Consider the following 27,725-nt stretch of genomic DNA (forward strand, 5'->3'; position numbering starts at 1 on the left):
CAGTAATTTTCAATACGCAACATATTTTATAATTACCGAAAAAAATTAAAAAAAAAAAAAATTGATGTTGGTAATCGATAACAGATATAACGAGTACGGGTCATAAGCTTGTATATATTTTTTATTCGATGATATATATTATCACGCGGACATTGAGTGACAATGAAATGATGTTTGATACACGCGGTAAATCATCAAGCGTAGACGGTATTAAGACGTTTTATTTTTAGATTATTATTTTTATGATAACATAATATTTAAAGATATAAGTTTATATTTTTATAACGCATTGCAACGTACATATACGTATATGCACATTACGATTATTTATCGAAATTATTTATCATCGCTACGCTTCTTGATCCCTTTCTTTTATTAAGGGGGCAAACGGGTCTGAGATATAAAAAAAAGAGCAAATTTTTGTGATTTTTTTTCAGAGTAGCTTCGTTATTAAAATTCTCAAAATTTGCGACATTATTAAGGATCATTCCAAGAATATTCTCCTAAATTATCATAAAAAAATATTGAAAAATAAGCCAGTGGTAGTGGGGAGAGACGTCACCTCCAAAAAAAGTTTATGCCGTAGGCAGGATAACTCATGACTGCTTCATCTGAGATCAAAAAACCAAAAAGATTTCTTTAGTATCTTTAATAACATAAGTTTATCTCGGATTTGAATGAAGGAATAAACAAAATATTCATTTTTGAATTTTTGGTAAAGGTGCAATCAAAAAACACTGATTTTTGCCTAAAATTGTTCCTTTTGTTTAATTAAAAAATTAGTAGTTATTGAAAAAAAAAATCCTTCGTTCAAATCTAAGATAAATTTATGTACTAACGAAATCTTTTCGGTTTTTTGATTTCAGATGAGGCAGTCATAAGTTATCCCGCCTACGGCATGGAGACTTTTTTTGAGGTGACTCGTCTCTCCCCACTACCACTGGTTTATTTTTCAATATTTTTTTACGAAAATTTAGCAGATTATTCTTCGAATGATGCTTAATAATGTCACAAATTTTGAGAATTTTAATAACGAACGTAAGATAAAAGCCCTAGTACCTGGTCACTCCATGTATTTTTATATCTATATTTGGTAAAATTTAGTAAATACATGAGTAATCGGGTACTAGTTCCCTGATCGGGTACTGGGTCTCTTACCTTATTCTGAAAAAAAAAAAAATCACAAAAATATGCCCTTTTTTTTGTATCTCAGACCTCTTTCCCCCTTAAGGGGTAACGGTAACCGATTTTCAATTAAATTTAATTCACGGGCAAACACTGGAAACCTAAAATAGAGAGTCTTTAGCGTTGTTTGAAACCTTAATAGAAGGCTAGAAATTTCGTATTTCCAAAAATTCTAATTCGTTTCCAAGAAAAATTGTTTTAAAATTATCATTTACCCTACGAGTGCAACAGAGACAGTCCCGTTTATTTTTCTGAGTGTGAGAAAGAGGTTCGGTAGCGTATCCCCTTAAGTAAATAAATAATTTATTTATTAATTACCGTAAATGAATTCTAATAAACAATAGTTTAAAATCGTAAATAATTGAAAGCTAATTGTGGGCGTAATCAATCTACGCCCAGTACAACGTGTCAGATTATATTATTAACACTTGATTAATCAATTGATTTTATTCTTTGTAACTTTCAGATTATAATGCGAATAGAGAAAAAATATATTAACATTGGCTAATCAACTGTAAAGGTAAATAGTTTTCCGCACTGTTAATGACGAAACCAATAACTTGCTTGCATCAGCCAAAGATCCAGTCTCTTCCCGTACGAGTGATTTAATATTTTAATGTCAAACAAGGTAAGCGACTGGTTGTTTTATTAGATGATGCAAAAGTTAGATTTTGTTGCAGTTTATTATTATTCCGATGCGTAAAAAATACAAAATTAATGAGACAAATAATTGATACAAATTATTTGATTGATTTGCGACTCTTAATTAATTATAAATTACAATAAATTATGTGTCATTAATACAATATTAGAACATTTATATTAAATATTTATTTACGAGCGCATTTTATTTTTTTATTTATGTTACGCGCGTGTAGTAGAAGTCAGGAAAAATTCAAGATCGGATGATCTAATGCACGTAATAGTGATAGCATTCGTGATTAAATTTCTTTATGTTTTTTTTTCAGATTAAAATAAAAATCACAATTATATACTTTACTTAGAAACATAATATGTATATATATTTGTTACGATTTTAATCGTTATCATTTTTTTTACATTAAAAAGTTACAACATATAAATTTCCATTGCATTTATAATAGTATATTTATCGAAAAATATGAAAATATCAAAGTCTTATGATCTTACATTAATATAAATTTATATATAAATATTTAAAAATTTGACAACAATATTAATAATAATAGTAATATCAAAAATTATCTTTATAATAATTTTCATAGCAGTGATTGACACTATTGTTGATATTAAGTAATAGTAAATTTATTTCTATATAAAAATATTATTTAAACTCTGAAAAATATATCAAGTAAAACAACTAAATAAATTTACTTGACATGGAATTTTTTCGTAGCATCACGTGCCATATCTTGAAGAGTTTGACACGGAGTAAAAGCCTCGCCGTAATGGCTTTGGAATTCTTGCATTTTATTAACAAGTTTATTTGCTCCGTAGCTGTCTACCCATCTGAAAGGCCCACCAGTGAATGGCGGGAATCCAAGACCAAACACTGCGCCAATATCACCCTCAAGCTGTAATGTAATTTTTAATATCAGTGAGTAATATATTTATCGACAGCTGATCAATACTTTCAATAATAAAATCTAACAACAATTCCCAGATAGCCAGTTCTCAACCAACAGTCAAATTAAAGCAGATCCTGATAGCCAAGTTGGCCGCAAAAGTTGGCATTTCTATAAGTTGACGGCAACTTTCCGAGAAACTTGTCGACAACTTTCAGCTCGTGTAACTGTTGCCTATAAGTTGGCTACAAGTTGCTCAGAAAATTGTCGGCAGGTTGCGGCAGTAGATCGTCGCCGTTTCCGATCAGAAACTCTGGTTATCAGGGGATATTTCACGTATACGTGAGATCAAAAATTAAGGTAGCAAAAATTGACTTCGATAAGAATTCTCTAGATGATCAACATTTTAACTAAAAAATTTGAATGAAATATTTGACATCTCGATGACTAGTACACATAAAAAATTTCATTTCAATGTTTTGGTCTCCAAAGAATTTCCATAAGTTGATGACAATTTCCTGAGAAAGTTGATGGCAAAAATTGCCCTGACATTAGTTGACAGAAAGTTGCCTTCAATTTTCTCAAAAAGTTGACTGTAAAACTTTCTGGTAAACTTGTAGTCTAGTTGTAGTTAACAGTTACAAAAGTTGAAAATTGTTGACAACTTGTCATCAAGTTGGTCGCAACTAATGTACACTAACTTTCTGATCAGAAAGTCTGGATATCAGAGTAAACTTGATGTCAAATAGCAGCTTTAATTTAAAGTCAAATTTACGTGCAAGAAAGTTAACAAGTAGAACTTAAACTTTTTATATATACTGTACGTCATCGAGATGTCAAAAGTTTCATTTAAATTTCCGAGCTGAAACTCTGGTTTCCTGGGTAACAACAATACAGTAAATTATATTTAAACTTACCGGACTAGCAAGAATGTTTTCTTCTAAGCACAATACGGCTTCATTTACAAATCTTGATACCATACGTAATTGACGGTCCTCATCAGAAACACTTCCTTTGGGTTCAAGATGATACTTCTTTAATATATCTAGTGCACCTAAATTAACATCTCTTTCCTTTCTACCAGCTTCGTAAACGAAAATTCCTTTGCCAGACTTTCTACCAAGAAAACCAGCTTTAACCATATCAGACATAATATTAAAGTCACCGCCTTGGAAACGCTTACCAAAGGCCTTAACTAAATCAACACCAATGTGCGCACCAACATCAATACCAACTTCATCACAAAGTGTCGTGGGTCCAACCGGAAAACCAAATTTCTTAGTTATTTTATCAAGATGGGTTGGATCAACACCTTCTTGTAAAAGTCTTAGTGTTTCAGATAACATCGCGCTGAGAATACGAGTTGTGTAAAAACCTGGACCATCGCCAACAGTAATAACGACTTTTCCTTGTTTCAAACCGACATCAACAGCTGCTTTTATCGTTTCGGTAGCAGTGCCTTTGTGTGTTATCAATTCAAGTAGTTGCATTTTATCGACTGGCGAAAAATAATGCATTCCAATTACTTGCTCTGGTCTACTACTGCCTGCAGCTATTTTAGTTATCGGAATCGCGGATGTATTCGTCGCAATAATACAGTGTTGCGGTACATGACTCTCTATTTCTTTAATAACTTTGTGTTTAATTGCCAGATCTTCAAACACCGCTTCAATAACAATGTCCGTGTCTTTAAATTCTTTGTAATCTAATGTTGGTATTAAATTCGTCATTATTTGTTCTTTCTCAACAATGCTAATACGCTTTCGTTTAACATAATTATCGTAACCCTTTTGAATTTGTCCTACACCACGATACAGTCCACTGTCTGTAGTATCTTTCAAAACAACTTTGTAGCCTTTGTCAATACTCACATGAGCTATTCCAGCTCCCATCAATCCTGCGCCAACGACAGCTATTTTCTTAACAGGTTTACTTGGAGCACCAAAACGATTCTTTCTGCAAGCAGTTTGTCCAAAGAACAAACTAATCAGACCTTTAGCTTCAGGAGTCATTGCTAGTTGAGCAAATCCACGTGCTTCAGCTTCCGAACCAGCAACCATACCTTTATCCAAACCCGTACGAATAACTTCAAGAATTTTAAGCGGTGCTGGATACAATCCATTAGTCATTTTCATAACTTGATCCTTTGATTTTTTAAACACTTGATCTTTTACGAAGTCAAGTTGAAACGCCAATTTTATAACTTTGCTAACTAAAGATTTTGGGCTACGATTTATTTTTAATTTACCATTGACAATATCTTGGGCAGTTTTTATAGCAGTCTCTTCTAAATACCGTCTAGTATTTTCTTCAGGAGTACTTATGCCCGGGCCAAGTCGATTAACCAGTAAATCAACTACTCCCAATTTTTTAGCCTTATCAGCTTTTATTTTAGAACCGGTCAAGGTCATACTTAACGCGTCCGGAAGCATAATGAGTCTGGGAAGTCTTTGAGTACCACCAGCACCAGGTAAAAGTCCGAGCATGACTTCAGGTAACCCGAGTACTGTTTTTTTATCTGTCACTGCCAGTCTATAATGACAAGCAAGTGCTACCTACGAGTATAAATGATGAGTAATTATTATATTGGAAAGTTTTAGAAATAATTTAAACTTCTAATTACCTCAAGACCACCACCTAAACATGTACCCTGTATAGCAGCTACAATGGGCTTACGAGAATCAGCAATTGAATTCATGATTGACTGGCCGGCTTTCATAGTATGGTATGCTTCGTCTTCTGTTTTTAAATTTTGCAACATACTAATATCTGCTCCAGCGATAAAACTGTTTGGTTTACCACTAATAAGTACAGCTGATTTTACTGATACATTTGATTCAATATCTTTCAATACATTAACCATCTCTTCCATCACCTCGCGGTTCAATGTATTTTCCTACACATAAAATAGTACACTGTAAAAAATTTCGGTGTAAAAGTGGACCCGGAGAAATTCACACGGCAGTGTAGTGTAAAATAACGGTGTAAATTTTCCATCCGTGTAATTTTTCCACGGTGTAATCTACTTTTTTACACCATTCTGTGTTACTCGTTGTTATTTTGATTAATGAACAGCAAACGATCATTGAATATTTTTAACTACTTAATCAATAACTACATTAATTTTATTTATATATTAAAATAGTATTTTGAATATATAAATATTTTTATGATTAATTTTCTTGACGCAAAATTATCATGAATTATACATTTACACGTTTGGTGGTGTAAAAATTTCAAATTCACCGCGTAAATTTAACACCGAATTTGGTGTAATTTTTACACCGAGACATTTACACTACACCGGGTCCAAAAAATGTTACAGTGTATATTGTGTGATAAGAGATGAAACAAGACGATTTCAGACCAGAGTGAAGTTGGCTGCCATCAACTGCAGTCTGAAATCGTGTTTCATCCTGAGCTACACACTATATTTTTCATGATTACCTGCATCGGAACTTCAAGTTCCAGTGTCAACAGTCAGTTAGAAACAAGTTTATTTCAAGTCGAAGATGCGGAGAACTGTTAGAGAATGAGAAATCTGTGATTTACAGTCACTTAGAAGATAGTAGATAAGACAAAAATATTATTTTCCCTCATTTTTTAGTAATTTTATTCGGCTAATTAAAAGTGTCACTTAAAAAATCAAATGAGTGAGCTGAAGTGACAAGCACACCCTACTAACACGTATTTGAGCAAGATTCTGGAGTAAGTATCTTGAGCAAGACCCCTAGCTGCTAGTATCGTTTTCTACGTATGTGTCTTTCACAAGATCGTGTATCAAGAAACCTATGTCAAGATTTGTGTATGTCTTGCTCATGGTTTCGTACGCAAGAATATTAAAGATATCTTGAACACGGTGCAATGAAAAAGTGTCGGACGCATTTCTTGCACCAGTAACTTACAGTAGGTACTTGCGCATGGCTTGCTCAAGATCTTCTCAAGGATCAAGGTCAATTTTGAGCTGAGCAGATCTTGATCAGCCCATGCGCAACTATTTTCAATTATAGTCTTCCTCCAGAATTGAGTTACAATCTGGCACGAATTTCTTGTGTAAGGCTTGCAATTTAAATCTGGTCACAAGTATCTGCAGCAAGACACATACGTAGAAAAAGACACTAGCATCTATCGATCTCGAGAGCAGACTTGCTCAAGAATTGAAAAAAATTGTTATATGGATAAACAAATGAGAGTAATAAGGCTGCAAATGAACATTAATTACAACACCGGACAGAAACACAATTGTTTCTGCCCACTGTAATGAAGGTATTTTTGAATTACGAATTCGCTAGCAGTTATTAGCAGCATCGGCTTGAAATTAGCTTGTTTCGACTGGCTGTAGAGACACTGAAACTTCAAGTTTCAATGCTGGTATCATGAAGAATGAATAAAACATATTAATAAATTTGTTATTGTAACATTATTTAAATTATAAAAATTATCGATTGTCTTATCCAATTTTTACTTTGACCCCTGGTGAATCTAAAGTGATTACAGCAACGTCTCCAACAACTCGACATTTTAAATGCTTCTGAGTTCCAGCTGTTGCTAAACATCTCAAAGGAACATTGAAAACTGAAAAATATAATTAAAAATAAATAAATCATTCAAAGGAAAAAATTTACAATTAGCAATTAATGTATAAAATTTTGAAACTACGATTAAAATAAATTTTTAAAAATAAGTATTAGATAAAATAAAAATAAATTTTCATCTAATTATTTATAACTTTTACTTAATAATGACTTGAGTGATACCTTTTTAAACCTGGGTACAAAGGTTACTGTCTCAAGATACCAAAATTGTCACTCAGACATAAACTCATTGCTTGCATGCAGTATATAAATAATTATATAAATTTCCAATTAATAAATTTACCTTTTCTAGTAATAAGTGTTCGATTTTTTCCAAATCGTGTCAATGCCCCGAGTATTCGTGTGCTCGCCATTATTTCCAATAAAATTTATAATTAAAAAACTTGTTATTCTTTTTCAACAGTAGGGTACAGGGTACTTCGGATAACCAGCAAATCCAGTAAAAAAATATTCCCCTTTTTTTACACTCGACCATACACAGCCGGCAGTCTCCAGTACTTCGTCTACGCTCAGTTATTTTGGCTTACGCGCAGAGAAACGGAAACTCCGTGCATGCGCACTCGGTAAAACTTCCAACAACGCAAGCGCACTTTGTAAACCTCGATCGCGCATGCGCGGAAACTTGAATTTATCGTCAGTTTAATTTTTATGCAACAATTAATTGTTTAAAATTTTTTTTTTAAATTATCAGCATAATTTGAATTATCAGTCGAAGTTTGTAATTTGAATTGTGATTTAAAATTCGAAATTCAAAAAGTAAAGGGTTACAAGTGAGTATTGATACGAACCTGATTATGGGTAATGGAGTTGTATTTAAGAGGGGATCTTTAAAACCCATGGAAATGGTAAATGGTATAGTTAGTGGGTGGGTGAGGGTAAATATGGCTGCTGGTTGGTAGTATCGCGCCGGCTGCGCAAGAGCAGCCCCGCTGTGAGATAATATTTAGTGTAGGATTTTATTTTCCAATAATATGTGTAATGTGTAACCCACGGTAACTGACAGTTCGCTTTTGCGGTGGGTGCATCCACGCTCGCCCGTGTCCTTCTCGGCACGCGTTTACTTTTTTTCTCTCATATACCAGAGATCAGTGTTTTTGTTATTGTGTACTTTTTAATTGTTTTCCTGTTCTGTACATTACCAAAAAAAAAAAAAATGTAAATCAAATTGTTTCCTACAGTATTGCATCGGATTACTATCAATACATCTAAAACAGGTAAGAACTTTTTGAATTTTCAAAAATAAATAACTCAGTGGAATTCAGTCTAGAATAAAACTGCCAGCAGGAAAAATTTTTAAATTGAAAACTAAAAAAATAGATGATGCAGAACAAAAGTATTAGTAGAATATCGCAATAGAATATCTATTCTTCTATTACTATAAATTTGAACACCGTTCAAATTTCATTTCAATCGACAGCTTTGTTTCCGGCTTTTAATTGACGATTGGTTACAACAATCAGCTGGTGTATTGAAGATCCTTGTCATTGTTTCTGTCTGTAAACCGGTTTGTTTTCATATATATATCTATACTAATTTCACTCATGTCGATATATGTAATGATATATTTATTTTATAAATGGAGTACATAAATATTTATCTATATGACTCTTTTAAATAATTATTATATGAGTACTTATATTATTACTTATATCGTTTCAGTTCTCACGTTCGATTTCCCTTTTTTATTTATTTTTTTAATCTCGATAACGGTACCCTATGGCTTTGTAGCACTTATATTTTACAACAGTAATCCAAACAGATCTAGAATAATAGTAAAAATATCGCCCTATCCGGGCTGGATGTTGTTATTTTTTTGACTCATTGATGAGGATTTTTTTAAAAATTCTTTTGCGTACGTTGACCTTTAAATCTAAACAAATATAATAATAAATAAAAAATAAGTTAGAAAAAAAAAACAATATCTATTGGTTGTATGTATGGGTGCATATTATGGCGTAACGACAAAGGCAATTTAAAATTCAACGGCACGACTGGAACGGTGGACTATCGAATTTAACGGGGGTGGTGTGTTCCGGTTCCATGGCTCTTCTGCACGCCCTCATGTGTGTGCAAAATTTATGTGTATTTAATAAGTGCATGTGCACATTTTTTTTTAAGCCTTCGTCTTTATTTGTTGACTCGATTGTTAATATACATGACAATAATAATGAATGTAAATGATGACAATAAAGTTAGCAGACATTTAAAAAATTTTTGATTTTTTTTAACAAAAAAATAAATATTGAGAAAAAAAATATTTTGAAAAATTGCACGTATAGTTTATGAAATTTCTGTTAAAAAAAATTTTTTTTAATTTCAAATGTCTGCTAACTTTACTATCATGTAAATATGATACTGAAGTTAGCAGACGTCTAATAATTTTTTGATTTTTTTTTAGACGATAAGCCATAAAAAGAAAAATATTTGAAAAAATTGCACCTGTAGTTTTTAAAATTTTCTCCGTGTGCATATTTTTAGTTTTTGTTTTTTTGTAATTGATATGGTGAAAAAAAAAATTTAAAAATTACTAATTGTCTGCTAACTTCAGGATCATGTGTAAATGTAGCATGATCCTGAAGATAGCAGACATTTAGAAATTTTTGAATTTTTGTTTTTCAACAAATCAATTGCAAAAAAATAAACTAAAAATATGCATATGTAGAAAATTCACAAAACTACAGGTGCAATTTTTTCAAATATTTTTTTTTTTATGGTTTATCGTCTAAAAAAAAATTCAAAAATTATTAGACATCTGCTAACTTTGGTATCATGAAGTTAGCCGACATGTAATAATATTTGGATTTTTTTTAAAACGATAAATTCTTAAAAAAAAAATATTTTCAAAAATTGCACTCATAATTTTTTAAACTTTCTACATGTGCATATTTTTTTTTCATTTTTTTGTAATCGATTTATTGCAAAAAAAATCCGAAAATTGTTAATTGTCTGTTAACTTCAGAACCATGCTACATTTATAATATATCTAATATTATTAGATGTCGGCTAACTTCAGTATCATGAATAGCAGGCATCAGACAAATTTTAAATTATTAATAAATAGAGTAAATAATTAATAAAATTAAATTTTAAAAATTTTTAAATCAATAAGTGTATTTTTTATAAATATTTTTTTGATTATTTACTCTATTTATTTATTATTTTAAAAGTGTCTGATGTCTACTACATTCCCACTCATCCATAATAATTAGTAACTCTTGATGAAAAATATTTTTAAAATTAATAACTGGGAAATTCATGTTAAAAAATTTTTCATTTATTTACTAATTGATTGATACTTTTTTTTAGACTTCAGTTTTTGATATTGATTGAGCGAAAAAATACTTTTAACAAAACAATATTTCTTGATTAAATAGTTTATTTTGTTAATAGACAAAAAAAATTACTATATGACTAAACAAACTAGACACATAAAATGCGGAATTGGCAAAAAAGATTACATCCCAGTAATTTTTACTTATGAGTAGAATTTATTTTATGATTTACTATAGAAATTTTTGATAAAATTTTTTGTCCATGTGATCATCAATAAAATATTTATAAAAAAAATTATTACACTGTAAAAAATTGAGAGTAAATGCGGAGTGATCAAGGATTTTATTTAAATCCGAATTCACTCCATTACTCAGAGTTCTGGAGTTATAGCAAAGAAAACTCCGCATATGGAGTAAATAGGAAGTTTTTTTCCAGTGGAGTGATCTGGACTTTATTTAAACCCGCATTCACTCCGATTCGGAATTTTAATATTAAAATAAACTCCCCTTCGGAGTAAATCTCACTCTGAGGGGATTAAATAAACAAACAGTCATTCGCTCCTCATTTACTCCGGATTTAATTTGCGTTCACTCCGCAAATTTTTTACAGTGTACTTCAATTATTATAAACTATATAAAACAAGTATTAACTTTCTTATAATCAGAAGATATTTTATCACATATAGGAAAGAGGTACCGTTTTTTGTCACTTTAGAACCAGTTTTGGACACTTGAAAAATTAAATAAAACAATTTGTAAAATACGCAATGACATAATTAATTTTGAAAATGTGTTCAAAGATACTTTCATCTCACTATTATAATGGAAATTTCATTTTATACTTTTTCATTAATTAAAATAAAGAATTAAATGTCCAAAAATGGAGCAGTGGCCACAAATGGTACTTCTACCCTATAAATATCTGATTAATTTGAAAAAGTATTCAAAATAAATTCTTTAGCCATGAGTATTTACTTTGTAATAGTTATTAGTATTAAGCAAAAAATACTTTTAATAAGAAAATATTATTTACTCAATTTATTTTATCGATTATCATACAAATATATATGTATATATATATATATATATATATATATATATATATATATATATATATATATATACAAATATATATGTATATATATGTCTGTCACAAGAATTTATTGACATTTAAAGAAAAAATTTAAAAATCTTTTAAGAAAATTTTGTTTGGAGTAAAAATACAAAACTATGGAAAATAAGTTTTTAACATTTGTTGATTTAGTTTTAAATAATTGAACCATTATCAATATAAAATAATAATTTCCTTTTAAATTATTTGAATATTTTGATTACTAAACATTTGCTAGTGTAATTATAATAATACATGAACACTTTGAGTTTAATTGAGTTATTAATAAATTAGGTCTCGATAATTATTTTAAAAGCTTTATTTGTTGTGTATATAAATTAAATTAGAAAACACAGTGCAGTTTATATTTAATAATAGAAATGATTTATGAAAAGCAAATTAATAATCATGTGATGACACCTTCCGGGTCGTCGATTTCCCGCTGTTATGACTCACCCGTTGTCCTAGAACTCGTGCTCATTTTTTTTACATACAACAAAACAGCTTTTTTTTCACTTCAAAAAAAAATTGGCCAGCATATTTTTGGCTTTAAATATATTGTTGTTAGTTAGCATTAATTACACGTCAAGTTTATTATGAAATGAATAAATTCAAATTAAAAATATCACATAAGTAATTTTAACGCTGCATAATAATAAATTTAAAAAATATACATACGCACATGTAATATGTTTTAAATTTATTATTTTTTATGGTAATACTTTCACTTTGATCATGATGCTCCAAAGTTTAAATCATCAATAACCCGGTGAAAGCAGACTTTAATTAAAATAAAGCTCAAAGTTATAATACATAATTAAAATAATAAAGACTATTACTCATTAGTCTGTAATTAAACAAAAAAAAATATATATACATCTAAAAATAGATAATGGCTTACGTAGCAACTTTGTCAGCGAATTGTTCATACCAGGATGTTTTTATCAAGAAAGGAAACTCCAATAACGTTATCATTTTAAATAAGTATCCTTATCACAAAATTCACAAAAAAAGTTAAACTTACGTCGCTGGTTATCCCTTTGTGTCTTTAACCGTAAAAAAACTAAAACACAAACCTGTAAAAATAAATAAAAAAAAAAAACGAATAAAATTTGACGTAGAAGATTTAACCGAAATGGAGACAAGAATGGAAAAATAAAAAAAATGAGACGTTAATAAAAAGAAAAAGTAAAAAAGGAGTCTAGGGATCATCCTAAAGGCGCTTTGTTGTCGTCGGTGAACGTCCGGTGGGTTGTTCAACCCCATCCCCACTATCTTTCTAACATTACCAGGTACTCTCAAGGCCGGAAAAGAGTTCCACTACACTTGATAATATAATATTACATTATACTTTGCTATCATCAATAATGAATTATAATAATAATAATAATAATAATAATAATAATATAATAAAAAAAAAATTATGTTTACTGGAAACGAAATCTTGAATCTACTCTATCTGATAGCCATTCATTACAATTTATATTTTTAAACCTTGCATACAATTTATATCAGACTTCATTCAAGTGAAAAAATAATAAATAACATGTCGTTTATCCTCGCTTTCATATTATGTTTATAATAAATATACATACATACATACATATAAAAATATAAAACAAAACCCCTAAACTTATATTCAGTCAACTACACGCGCTGCAAACGTACCATGGGTTGTATTATTGATTTTTAGGTCTCCTTATTCACGCGACGAAAATTATTAGGGTGAACTTGTTTCTCATGCTCTCTAGTCTGTCAAGTACTGGCAAGCTTCAATTGTCCTTGAATACTAAAAAGTAAAAACATAAAATACTTAAAAAACAAATAAATACACCCTCAATTTCCCGTACGCTGGATAATTTTCTTATTCACCCAAAATAATTTAAACTGTAGTACAAATATTCATGAAAAATGTTCAATATAATAATTGATTTTCTTTCTGATGGTTAAATAACGTGGACCGTATGGTACAACACAGTATGTAGTAGTTTTGTAATAAATTTCCCAATCTATTGCCAAATAAATTCACATATATAATAGAGCTCTGTGTTTAATAGCAGCTGGTGTGTAGGTAATTTTATTGATTATTATTCCTCGTAATTTTCTTCCACGGACAACAATGATCATGATAACATTTAAAGAGAATCAACAAGAGATGGAGAGTCACAGCTGGTCTTTCTCTTAGTTTTAAACTGTACTGCTGCCTCCTGGTTAGTCCCCTTTCTCTTTACCTCATACACCTCAACCCTGTTTACACACACATTCATATGTACATACATCCATACATACATACATATATACATATTTAGCTCTTTCCAATTCCGTCGGTCTATTCAACCGCGTCTTTGCATAATTTCCCGTGCGTGTGTCCGTGAACCATTATATTATGCAGCCGCACACGTTGCACAGTACTCAGAAAGTATGTATAGTTTATACTGATCAGAATTCGTGCACGTGCCCCATTCTCTTCTCGCTCACTTTCACCTTTTTCTTTTCATTCTTTCTTTTTATCTCGTGGTTTATCTACATCTATATACACACATATATATACATTTATATTTACACATTCATAGGAAGTAGCAACTTAAAACCACATGTTTCGCACACTTAACATTTTACCTTAACATTTACTTATATTTATACTTAAACATTTGGCGTAGCAGTCTGGACCTTGGACCTTGCTATTGAATGATGACATGTCGGCGTAAATTCAAAAAAAAAAATAAAATAAAATAAAATAAAACAATATAGTGACCAATGGATGGCTATCATATGGACCTAGGGAGAGTTGTTTCATTTTTTGGGGTTTTCTGTATATCTATTGACAAGTATGTGCATTAGTTTCGCTGCATGTATGTATGTATATATATATATATAAATGAGAAAAAAAAAATGTGTGTATTGATCGCAGTTCTGGCCTTTGCTGTGGGTAATCAGGAACGGACGCATCTGGTTGCCACGTGCTGGCCTCATCTTTTTCTATACATTCATTTTTAGTATTATATATATATATATACTTTTTTTTTTATTAGTGTGCAGTTGTAAACGTTTTTTCTCATCTTTGTAATTCTATGTTATACTCTTAAAAGTATATATAATTAAGAGCTACACCCAGATTGAAGGCTTAAAATGTATAATAAATAGTATTATTCTACATGCATACGTGCAGTCGAACAAAGCTCTGTTTAATTTTTATAAAATGGGATTACGATGTTGAGTGTTCTAGTTCAAATGGAATGACGTTGAATAAACTTGTTGTGTGAATTATCTTGAGGAAAGTTTAACTAGTGAGGAAGACAGCTGTGGTTATTTAAAAATAAATATTCTCCCTCTTTATAGATATATCAATTTTTATATGTGTTCTATTAAATGTTAGGAAAAAATGACATTTCACTCCTAAACGAGAGTAGAATTATAGCTTTGGTAATATATAGGGGCGGGAGGGACAAAACGGGGTACTTAAGGAAATACTAAGTTTTTGAAGACCCAAATACGCTAAATATTTTTTTTTTTAATGATATTCAAAGTAAATAAAAAAAAATCTTCATTTTTGCGGGCAAAATGGGGGTCCCTCCTAAAAAATGAGAAAAAAATTTCTGGTTATTAAATAAATTTGATTAAATTAAATTTTTTTGTAAGTAATTTACATAAAGAAAAATTACATTTTATAAAATTATTGGATGCAAAAGAAGAAAAAATATTTTTCATTGGTTTTTATCATAAAACAAAAGCCATCAACATTTTTCGACTGACACTTGATTTTTGAAAAAGTTTAACAAAAATAATTCAAAATAATAATCAATTTTATGAATCGTTTATTTGAGAAATCCCATAAGTCATGTTTTTTACAAAATTAGGTTTTTTGCATTTTTGGGTTCTTTGGATGTCTCTCCATAGAAATCAATCAAAATATGCATCAAATCAGCGTTTAAAAAAAAATTAACGGGGTGACAGCAATTTCATTTAATTCAGAAACCCCATAAGTCAATGACTCAAATAAACATATGCAGTTTTAGTTTTACAGAAATAATTTTTTTTTTTTTTTTATTTAAAATTCGCGCTTTTTTGGATATTAATTTCAAATGTTGTTTTATTGTTGACTGTTATATGACTAATTAAAATATTTAAATTAATTATAATTTTTTGTAATTTCTGAGTTTCAGAGTTCAAACACATGTTTTATACTTCATTTTATCAGTGTAATAAATGATTTGAGTGAAAACATTTAAAAAAACAATGATTTTATAACTTTTTTTTCTGTTTGGTTGAGGAACCCCATAAGTCAATCAACTTTAAATAATTTTTTTAAGTAGTTTCAGTTAAAAAATTAAATTTTTCTTGTTGGAATCTTTTTCAGAGACGCTAACATTATTGTATTCAATTATTTATTTGTTATTTTAATGTCAAGTTTTTCCAAAAAAATGTTTTTTGTGTTTCCTGAAAAATTTTGCTTTCTTGACTTATGGGGTTTCTCAAATAAACGATTCATATTTACAAAAGTGATTTTGAAATGTTTAAAAAACATTTAAAAAATAAAATGTTGAGGGTACCCCGTTTTGTCCTCCTCTATATTTGTATTTTTTAAAGTTTTATTTTATTTAAACTCGTTACATGTTTAATAGTACACACATAATATTTAAATAAGTGAAGGAGATAATTTTAAAATAATTGGTCAAAGAAATCTTGAGCAATCTGTTCCGGTACTTGTTGAATTTAACATAACTAAAGCGTTTTGTTTGAAATTAATTTTTATTGGGCAATAAAGTACATAGACTCTTGTAAAATAATAATTATGATGTAAATATATGCATTTTTAAAATGTGAAAAAAAAAGTTTTAAATGTACTTTTGTTTCAAAAGGTTTGTCCTTTGCCCATTTTCTTCATAAGTCTTTCTTATACCATTTTCACTCTGTTCTTTTATGTTATAATACTTATTTTTTATTCTTCTTTCATCTCTTTTTAAGTTACACTCCTCTTATTCTACCTCTTTCGTTTTATCCAGCGACTATCACACAGAAGAGTAAACTTTTCGGGCGGTCAAAAAAACTTTTACCGCCTCAACGGACACTCTTGTGTAACTTTTATTTGTTAATGTCCAATACACTGTCCTAAAGAATACGTGATCAAAATATATTATTTCATTTATTTACTTATCTATTGATTAAAAAAAAAAATCAATAAAATCCAGGAGTCCAAGAGATATAAATAAAATGTCTAATTTTCATTAAAGTTAAATTATAAAATGAGCTGAATACTAAAATATATAAATAGAAAAAAAAAGCAAACCGTGAAACATTCCAAAGAGGATCAAGAGTTTCAATATAAGGTATTAAAAAAGGAGTAAAATAAAAATAAAGTATTTGACGACTTGAATTATTTCTCTCACCTGTGGGGATTTTAAATATTTTTTTTCTCTCTCAAGTTGAGTGAGAGTCGGCTAACCGCGGTACGGTCTATTCAACATCTCGGGTACCTCAAGAGAGAGTTAGAGAGACTACTTGGTTGTGTTATTATATATACATATGAGTATGTATGTACGTATATGCTACTCAACTCGTGCTCTTTTCATCGATCGAAACTAGCACGTACTGAGTACAGAACAGAAGTAGTTGCCGTTGCCGCGCACAACAACCAGTCCGGAAATAAAGTTCACGTCGTTAATACCCCATTAGCGTGTCAAGTCCGCGGCTCCGCTATCATCATTGAGCTTTGTCAATCTCAATGACATTATCGCGACACAACAGTCACTATTATTTTTTCCTTTATCTCGATTCAAATTCAATTGATCATTTTACAAACAATAAATGATAGACAAATCTCTAGTAACAATATTTATATTTATGTTTATATTTACATACATATATTTTCCTTTTTATCAGCACACATGATACACATATCAAAATTAATAAGATAAATAAATTTTTTTATATCATCAAGTACTAAAAGAGTGAGTTTAAAATTAAGTTATCTTAATGTGAAGTAGGCGAGACGAGTGGTTACAATTTTATATATGTGTACGACTTAACTATATATGTGTAGATGTATGTTGAAGATGTGAGCCTCAATAATTTGTTCACTTATAAAATCACTCATACAAGTAGAGACGTCATTCTGATGAGATGAGTGGAGCTTTTAAAAATTTTTTAAAGCTCTACCATCATATTGACAAGTGGTATGGAGTGATGGATATACATATGTATATGTATGTATATATGTATGTAGTATATTGAAGCTTATAGTAAAAAGAATAATATAAGAAAATGATGAAGGAAGATAGAGAGTGTATAAAAGTATCATTCGCCCACTTCTGTGCCCTTCGACCTCTTCTGTTCGTTGGCCACTTGACGTCGATAAAAAGGATATACTAAAGAAGAGAGGTTTCTTTGATACAATTCTTAATCAGGAGAATGTCACCAAAAGTGTGGACTATTTTTAATTCTGGTAAAATATATATATGTATATAATATATATCTGTATATTACGGAACAATGAAACTGGGACAAGGTAATGGCTTTGTTATATACAGACAAACAATTGTCTCCGTCTGATTATTTTTATTTATTTTTTTTTTTCATATTTTTGTTTGTTCTCCAGCGAAAAAAAAAAATTACATCTTTTAATTAACGTTAGCTTCGATTGAAACCTGGGACAATGATGATAGAACTATTTTGCTCGAGTTCTATATATATTTTTTTTCTTGTCATTTTAAAAAAATAAAATAAAAAATAAGTAGGACAGTAAATTAAGTCCTGTTGAGTATAACAACGGGAGCGAGGAAAAATCACCGAAGAAAATTACTCTTGACTGCGAGTACTGAGTACAACCTAATAAAATTTTAAAGATATCGAGCTAGTCTTGACAGAGAACTTTACAAAAAGTTTATTATGTATTTTTTTATATATATATATGTAGATCTGTATAAATGGTTTGCGATGTTTAGCTCTAGGGCTCTAGTCATAACTATGACTCGCGGAAAAAAAGGTTACTGCCCTTTTACATCAGAACGCCCGCGAGTGCTCCATTTCTGATGGAAAATGAAAACTTGAACTCCCGTAAACTTGTATAATAATTGAATTAATAATAAAGCAAGAAAGCCCCAGTAAAATAATTTCAAATAAATTTTCTTTTTCTACAAATATATATATTTATAATATTAGTAAAATGTTTGAACTTACTCGCATAGAAAAAAAATTCTACATACGCTTCAACGGCTATTTAATCCCATAATTTTCGAGTTCTCATTTACTATTTATCAGAATACAATAAAAAGTATCACAAGCTTTCCATTATTTACTTCTTGAGTATTAATTTTCACCTGATATACACAGCCCCTTTTCTCTTTTTAACAATTTACTGGGTTCACTTTAAATTCAGTGTCGTCAAAGCTTTACCGGTTCGCTGACCGGAACAACTATAGCAGCTTGTAAATTATTACGGTTGAATGAAACCCGCTAGTGGCGAGATGTACTATCTTTTTTTTATATCTATACGTACATATGTCTATCTCACCTCTTCTACAACGTTTTTGCTGTTTAAACTGTATAAAAGGTTGGAAAAAAAAGAAAAAAAACATATCGTCCCCCGCGTGTGGCGCCGTCGTGTCTATTGCAAGAGGGAAAATAATACCCAGCACCCTAGAGGGTCTTGCTTATCGTCAGTGCCTTATCGATCACTTGTCGATCTCCCTTGGCTCCGGAAATACACATATATATATAATATGTACTCAGATTTTTTTTTTATTATATTTCAATAAGTTAATAAAGTAGTGAAATATTTCAATTAAAATCAATACAGATAATTTAAATATTTAAATCAAAAAAGGTCCATAATAATATTTGTCAAAGTTTTGAGCAAACAAAACCGTTAAACGCAAAATTAACAACGAGGCTTGATGCATTACTTTATAATCTAGTAATCTGCGTTTTCATTTTTCAGACATTTTCATTTGTTTAAAAAAAAATGTGGAACAATTTTCCATTTCCTTTTCAAATATGGCACACGGAGAGAAATTTATGGTAACAATTACAATATATTATGGGAATGGTTCCCATAATGCATGGTAACCGGTTTTTTTCAAATGTTGATTATAGGAACGACAACCGTATATATTATGGTAATCATTCCCATAATTATGGGTATAATTCCTATATGGTATCGGAATAGTTCCTATATGGAATTATGGTAATAGTTACTATGTAACTATGGTAATGGTTACCATAATATTTAGGATTTATTCCCATATGCACTTAGGAATCGTTACAATGTGGTTATAGGATTGGTTCCTATTTGCTTATGGGAACTATTCCTATGAGTATGGTAATCATTACCATAATTCTATTACCATGCGATATGGAAACTGTTACTACAATAATGGGAATTATTCCCATACTTATGGGAACTTTTCCCAGAAAGTATGGGCCTATATCCCATAATTCCAAGTAATCATTACCATAACGGTATGGGATGATATTTCATAAACGTACTAGGAACGGTTACCATAAATTTCTCTCCGTGTACCATTCGTCAATTTGAGTGGGATAGAGATAAAAAGTACAGACCCCTATTACTTATAATATTTTGCTCGATTATTGTATACAGAAAAAAAGGATTTCGTGGTGCAAAAAATTATTACTCGCCCCAAGAAAATTTTTACTTGCCCTAAGAAATTTTTTGCATTATAAATTGAAAAGGAAAATTTTTCTTGAGCCAAGAAAAAATTTGTTGGGCCACGAAATTTTTTCTAGTCTTAAGAAAATTTTTGTTTTCATTTCATAATGCAAAATTTTTCTTGCGCCAAGAAATCTTTTTTTTCTGTGTAATGAAATTTGAAAGAAAGTATATTTTCTCACCTCCGGGCGGAAACCGTCAACTTTCGTCCCGCTGTGCAAAACGAAGTTGCCGCTTTCCGCCTCCGTCGAGGTGAAAAATAGTTTATTTTGTTCATATTTTTTTGTGTTAGATTTATAATTGATTGAAATTAAAATTCATAATTTACGTGGAAAAAACAAATTTCATAAAAAAATTTTGAAAGACTATTCTACTACTTTTCAAAAGATGTCACCACCGTATCAGGTTTCTCATAAGTACTCGTTCGATGTCACTCTCAATCTATGACATTTTCAAGTGTCTTAGTCATGAACGCGGAAAAAAGTAATATCAAATTTGTATCAGCAGATGTAACTTGTGATTCCGAATAGGAAGTGGACCGGTATCGTACAGGAAATATTATATTTGATATAAAAAAATTATAGTTAATTTTTTCCGTGTATCCGTATGAAATATACGAACCATTGAACTGAATTCTAATATGTTTATTTATACAATTTAGGGTACGTTCAAGAGATAAATGTAGGCTCTATTATTACAAAATTACGGGTCACGAAAGTGGAAGTGAATCTTTAGCTGTTTTTTTTATAAAATAAAGTTTTAAAGCCTACGATATTCCGGTGTAATCAACTCAAGTGTCAGAACAATAGACAGGATGACATTACCGTTTATTTTTATTTCTTTTAAATTTAAACTTTTGTCAACAGTTCTAAAGATAACAATATGTATAAAATATTTAAAAGTTTAAATAGCAAATTTCATTTAATTGGATAACTTACTTCTGCGTTAGTTTTCAACAATTACTAATAATAGTAAGTTTATATACAAATAATAGCTTTAAAAATATTAAGCAAATTTACACGAACATAACTACATAGAAAAAAGTATTTCTTAGCGCAAAAAATATTTTGTATTGTGAATTGAAAAAAAAATATCATTTCCAAGAATTAGAAATTTTTTCTTGCCTCAACAAATTTTTTTTTTTATTCACAATGCAAAAAATTTCTTGAAAAGAGTACGAATTTTTCCCGCAAAAAACTTCTTTTTTTCTCTGTACTATTATCACATATTATTTTTATTATTGACTTCCCGCTAAGAAAGTTGAAAATTTTCAAAAAAACAGGTTATTGGTTTCCGTCCGATTTTAGAAAATAAACGAGTTTTTAACAGATTTCGACGTTTTGAGGTCTTAGGAAGCTATTTTGACTATTTTCAGCACGATGTCCGAGTGTAACTTTGGAATGAATGAACCGATTTGGCTTTTTGAGATGGCTTATTGATTCCAAAAATTTGTGAAAATTGAACATAATTAGTACAGTATATTCGGAGATATTCCAAAAATAAAATTTTTTCAAAAATACTCTCTAAACATGAAGAAGTGAAAATACGTGAATATTTACTAATTCCAAGTGCAAACCGAAACACTAATTTCAAAAAGTGGTTCGGTTTGCACTCGGAATTAGTGAATATTCACTTATTTTCACTTATTCATGTTTAGAGAGTATTTTTCTCGGATAACTTGTAGTGTACTCGATGGATTGATTACAAGATCTAATTAGCTCTGAAATTTTTTAAACAGTGTCGAATGCCACCTCAACTATCAAAATTGGTTCATTAATTAAAAAAAAATCGTCGTCGTAAGAATTTCGAAAAAGTGTTTTTTCCCAATAAAATCCGAATCATTGAACTAGTTGATGACAGTTTTTTTTAACGTTAGTAGTTAAAAAACTGCATCAAGTGTCACCTTGAACATCAAAATCAGTTCATTTTTTCAAAAAATATTAGTGATATAAAATATTAAAAACAATGATTCACTTTATTTTTTTTTTTGTTATTGTTTATTACTTGAATTTTCGCAATGGAAGGTGCAGCATTACTATTTTCGAGCTTGAAGAGTTCAAAAATGTATTAACAATAGTATTTTAGAGCTTAAGAGCTCGAAAACAAAGGGACGTTTTAGAACTGGCTCGTATGGTCAGGCGGTTTTTAGATTTTTATTATTATTTTTATCCATGATAAAAAAAATTGTATCCAGTTGAATAAGCTAGAGAATACATTATATTTACATATGGTCATATTTAAATATTGTAATAAATCAACATAAATAAATAGCAATATGTTCAAATTTATAACAAGCAGTGGTAATATTAATAGTAATAACATAATAATAATAATAATAATAATAATAATTTGCTTCTCTGAAATATATTAATATACCTTTTTAATTGGATTCATTATAAATTATGAACAATATAATTAATAAAATGTAAACATAATTAAAATAAACTTTAATTTTTTCACGATAGCTGTATTGTAAGAAAAAATCAATAAAGACTTGTACATTCTTTAAATTATATATTACATATCTAATTATGTTGTATGTGTATATGTATTCATAAATTTATATATAGCGTAAATTAATACCATACGGACGTGCAATCATCAGCTTTACATCAAGTGTCAATTAAAAAAAATATAACAATACGTAACTAATTATAAAACTTTCAGTGCCAGATTAAATTTAAAATTTGAGCGATCGATTACTATCTATATTTATACCAAAAAGAAATCCAATTATTTTTAAACAAAAAAATTTAACATCATAAATGTTAATTACAAATTATTTTTTTATATAAGCGCCCGTTAAAACACCAAAATGAAACTCAATCTTTATAAAAAGTAATCTTGATAAATTCGTCTTTAGTACAAACTTATCAGCACAAATTTCTCATAATCATCATCATCATCTTCGTAGTAAACGACGAAATAATTAACAACAATATTGGAAATACTTAAATTAAAGTCTATGATCGTCTCAAAGAAATAAAGCTACAAGTTATGCATACTGATAGTTAATAACGCGATATATATATAAAGGCAATCAACAACCGTCAGCTTCTACAACGATCAGAAGAAGAGAATAAAAGACTACAGATAAAAAAAAGAAAAAACACCACAACTGATCCCTTGAATTGTAATTACGTTTGAAGACTATGGCTATGGAATTTATCTACAGGATCACCTTACTAGCCTTGACAGCAGCACACCATCTAGACTTTTAAAAAAAGTTTTAGCCTACCATACTCCGGTATAATCAACTAAAGTGTCACGACAATAGACAGGATGACACTACCGTTTTTTTTCTTTTCTTTAAATTAAAACTTGTGTCCACAAAATTAAACATTTATAATGCAAATAACGTAGATGCTGTTCCTACTTAAATCATCATAATAAAAAAAACTAACAATACACTGTAAAAAATTCGGAGTGAACTCAGAATGATTACGGATTTTTTAAAAATTTCAATTCACTCCTTCATTCAGAGTTCAGGAGGTTTAGAAAAAATCACTCAGCATTCGGAGTAAATAGAGAGTTTAGTTTTTCAGCGGAGTGACTTCAGATTGGTCTGGATTTTATTTAAATCCGCATTTACTTCGATTCGGAGTTTTAATATCAAAATAAACTCCCCTTCGAAGTGAATTTTACTCCGAGGGGATCAAATAAATGTACAGTCATCCGTTCCGCATTCACTCCGGATTTAATCCAGGTTCAAAAATTGAAAAATTTATTATAACCACGGGTTATAACTAAAAATATAAAAGAATGAGTATAAGAAAAAAAACTAAAGTGATTTAAATAATATTCCAGCAAGTCTTATCTTTATTTTCTTTTAGTCACACCTCGTCTCTCATTGCAGGTCGACAGAGCGTGACGGTAGAATGGCTCGTGCTGTTAGCTGGAGGGTTAAGTGTCGCTTTGAGCGTAGTTCAAACCCATTGGCATACAGTCTTAACGATGTCTATTCTTCTACGGGATAACCGCTAAGAGTTAAATTTTTATTCTTATCAAGTTTTTAAGTATAAGTGTGAGTAGTACAGTGAGGATGCGACGTACTGTAATAATTTCAGTAAAAGAGACTCAAGAGATATAATAGATATGGATAAGAAAGAATAAAGAAGAAAATGAGGCATATATAAGAAATGAGAAAGTTTCTGGGAAATACAACACAAGTCGTGACCAACGATTACGTAATTTTAAAACATTAATATAACGTCTCGGGTCAAAAATAAAACTCGATTTACCAAGTCGAAATTTAGAGCCGTTTTTTAGAAGACAAACTCGACTTTTTGTACGGAGATATGAAATTCATTGAGTTTTCGTCTTGGTTTAAACTTAGCTGGCTTACTTAGTCACGATTTAAGACGAAAAAGTCGAAATCAAGTCGAAATTGACTTGGTTTAGACATTCAACTTGAATTTTAAGGACCACTAGTGTGACCTCCTAAAAAAAGATGATTTTTGGGAATTTCTTTAAAGAAAACTACTGCATGGAATTTTTTAATGTTCCAAGGATATATTTATGGATATATAATGAATACAAGATGAAATTTTTGGACCAAAAAATTCAAAGTTCAGCGAGTTATTCACAATCTTCTAACGCTAAAAAAAAAATGCCCCCACTGCTGCAGTTATAGCGACCTTCACAGTGCACAAAATTAAAAAAACCAAAAAGTTTATTAAACGAGAAGGTATTTCCCGTATGAGGACCTTCGGACTTAGAAAAAGATTTAAATTTAACAAAACGGCGGAGCTTTTAAAGAAATTTCAAATTTTGATGTTTTTTGGCCTGCCAAAATTACATTTGTTATTCGATCGGAAAATTGGAGATTCATGGTACGTAGAAACATATACAAAAGAAACTGCAATAAGAATCAAATCGATTGGATGATTTGTCTTCAAGTTATAACTGCAGCAAATTTGAAAAATGTATTATCGAGAATCGATAAGCGGTTGCTCTTCAGATGGCTGTAGCTCAAAAAAACTATTCGAGATATGCACTTTAAATTTTAGTATGGAATTTTTGAAGCTATAGACTATCGAAATATGCAAAAAAAAAAAATTGATTTTTTAAAATTTCACACTAGTGGTCCCCATTAAAACGAAAAAGTCAAAATCAAGTCGAAATTAATTTGGATTAGACTTATTCGACTTAAATTTTAAGGTAAAAAAGTCGAAACTAAGGTGAAACGTATGAAAAACCCATTTTACATTAAAAAATACTGCTTGCTCTTAACTTAATTGACCAAGTCTAAAAGTAGGTGAATAAATAATTTTGTTAGACTTGGTTCAGCAAGTTAAAAGTAAAGTGCATGATTGTCTTGCTCGAAGTGAAGACGAATAAGTTCAAACTAAGATGAAAAAAGTTTTCAAAGAAGACAAAAATTTTAATTAAGTCGAAAAAGTCGAGATCTCATCGGAAAATCGTTGGCAAATTGAAAACTTCAAAAAAAAAATAAAGTAAAGCGAGCCTGAATCAAGTTTTATTTTTGACCCGGGGTTTATTTTTTTATGTTACAGTGCTTGCATTGGTCTAACAGCAGTCATGTGTATTTAGACATATAATTATAATGAATTAAGGCACTTAATCACACCAGTGTAACTGCAGCAACCTGTATGATGTGTTGGTTAATTTTTGAGCAGTAAACTCCGAAATATACGTATTGATACATTTATAAACCAAAATTGATAGATAAAATTGATCGGTAGACGATTAATAATTCAACAATTCAATTATTTGTCGAAGGAACACATCAACCAAGGTATCTCATCTAACCAAATATTCCCTTGTGTATATATATATTTATAATATGTATAAGATGGGACGACACCAGGAACCTCTTTTGACATTATGCGCCCTTCGTCGTCTCAACATCCCTTACCCAGGGCTGTAAAAATCGATACTGAGGGTGAAGTATTCGATGAATTTTATACGACAAGAAGCTAACAGCCATTTTACCCATCAGTATTAAATTCGTCAGTTTCAATTACCACCCTGGCTATTAAGATCGTCAAGCCTTTTTAGCAGTACCTCCATCATCACCCAGCCAGCACTACCACTAGCAGCACCTCGTCGACCTTATTTTACCCTGTGATGCTGACGAATCGAATTAATAACTCATTTGACCTGGAAAAAAATTTAAGAACCCGTTACTAATAATTTTATTATTTATATAAAATCTTAACTTGTAGGTGCATATATCATATTTATATACGTAAATAAGGACCGTTAAATTTCATTTAATACTTTATGTGTGATGTATATACCCTATTGACATGATGATCTGTGGAATAGTAATAATACGAAGGGATATGGCCCTTGAGGAAGGTAGATATTTTATGTCAGCTGTTTAACAGCCGATACCATAAGTTACAAATCTACATCCTATAATAATATATAATATAATATAATATAATACAAAACCTAAATCATCCGTCTTTACATCTTGCCGACCCACAGACCCATTGAGTCATCTCTTGCTCACAGTGCAGTGGAGGAGTGAGAGTACATGACTCAGTTTTCTCGAGTTCTCTAAATAAAATACAAGCATACTCTCAATTCTATATAAATACTAAAAAAAGATGTCATTATTCATACAATTGAGTATATCAAGATTGCCTTAATGTCACTTGGACATTTACGCTTTAAAAGTTTCGACTTTAACGAGTATCAACACTGCATCATCATCGCCATCGTTAAGATTTTGATTTATTAAAAAACATAATAATGGTAATAATAATAATAGCTGTAATAAGTTTAAATGGAAGATCTACACTACATGAGAAAGTAAATTCAATGACGAGGCTCATTAACTAAGCCTCACTTGTATCCAACACTACAAATCGTATAAATATATATGTTGGCTTTAAAAGCAACGACTCTATTTTGGAATAGACATGCAAGCAGAGTCAACCAACCTCCCTTAGGTCATATCATGCCAGGAGGGAAGTCTATCTTTACAACCCAACGGCCTCGAAGCGTCGAGATGATGCAGTTACTTGGAGCCAAAGTACATTCTGGATGTTAAATTCCGTCAACGAGAAAGAGATATACATATAACTCTAGCATCATACAGTTGCTATATCATCTCAAAGCTGCTATACAATATACATACATACATATATACAACAGCATTAAACTGGTATGCGCTAGAAAGCAATACTGAAGCGATCCCTCAACCTGAATCAGAGATACAGCCCCTTGTGTCAAGAAAATTGGGGCTCGGTTGCTATCAACCAAGATGAAGATCCCACCCCTCTTTTCTTGATCCTCCTTGGCTACCCAGCCCTACTACCTCTTCATTTCACCCAACGCTTCCTACATCTCTGTTCCTCTGCAGTCCACACTCTGGTT

The 27,725-nt window shown here is 30.3% G+C and overlaps 2 protein-coding genes across 3 annotated transcripts in view; one reads left to right on the plus strand and one right to left on the minus strand.

Moving 5' to 3' along the window:
- Positions 1 to 1,843: 1,843 nt before the first annotated feature.
- LOC130670630 (trifunctional enzyme subunit alpha, mitochondrial) lies at positions 1,844 to 7,827 on the minus strand. Its single transcript, XM_057474066.1, has 5 exons — positions 7,608 to 7,827; positions 7,195 to 7,304; positions 5,353 to 5,625; positions 3,647 to 5,284; positions 1,844 to 2,738 (listed from the first exon to the last, which is right to left on the minus strand). Exons 1-5 carry the CDS (start codon positions 7,675 to 7,677, stop codon positions 2,535 to 2,537), a joined length of 2,295 nt encoding a protein of 764 aa, XP_057330049.1. The 5' UTR covers positions 7,678 to 7,827; the 3' UTR covers positions 1,844 to 2,534.
- A 380-nt stretch (positions 7,828 to 8,207) lies between these two features.
- Positions 8,208 to 27,725, plus strand: part of LOC130670632 (tyrosine-protein kinase Src64B) — a 38,559-nt gene continuing 19,041 nt past the window's right edge. For both annotated transcript variants that reach the window (XM_057474068.1, XM_057474069.1), the window contains exon 1: positions 8,208 to 8,538. The gene's annotated coding sequence lies outside the window, so the exon portion shown is untranslated. The remainder of the gene's footprint in view (positions 8,539 to 27,725) is intronic.

Source organism: Microplitis mediator, chromosome 6, assembly GCF_029852145.1.
Source record: "Microplitis mediator isolate UGA2020A chromosome 6, iyMicMedi2.1, whole genome shotgun sequence".
Classification (NCBI taxonomy): domain Eukaryota; kingdom Metazoa; phylum Arthropoda; class Insecta; order Hymenoptera; family Braconidae; genus Microplitis; species Microplitis mediator.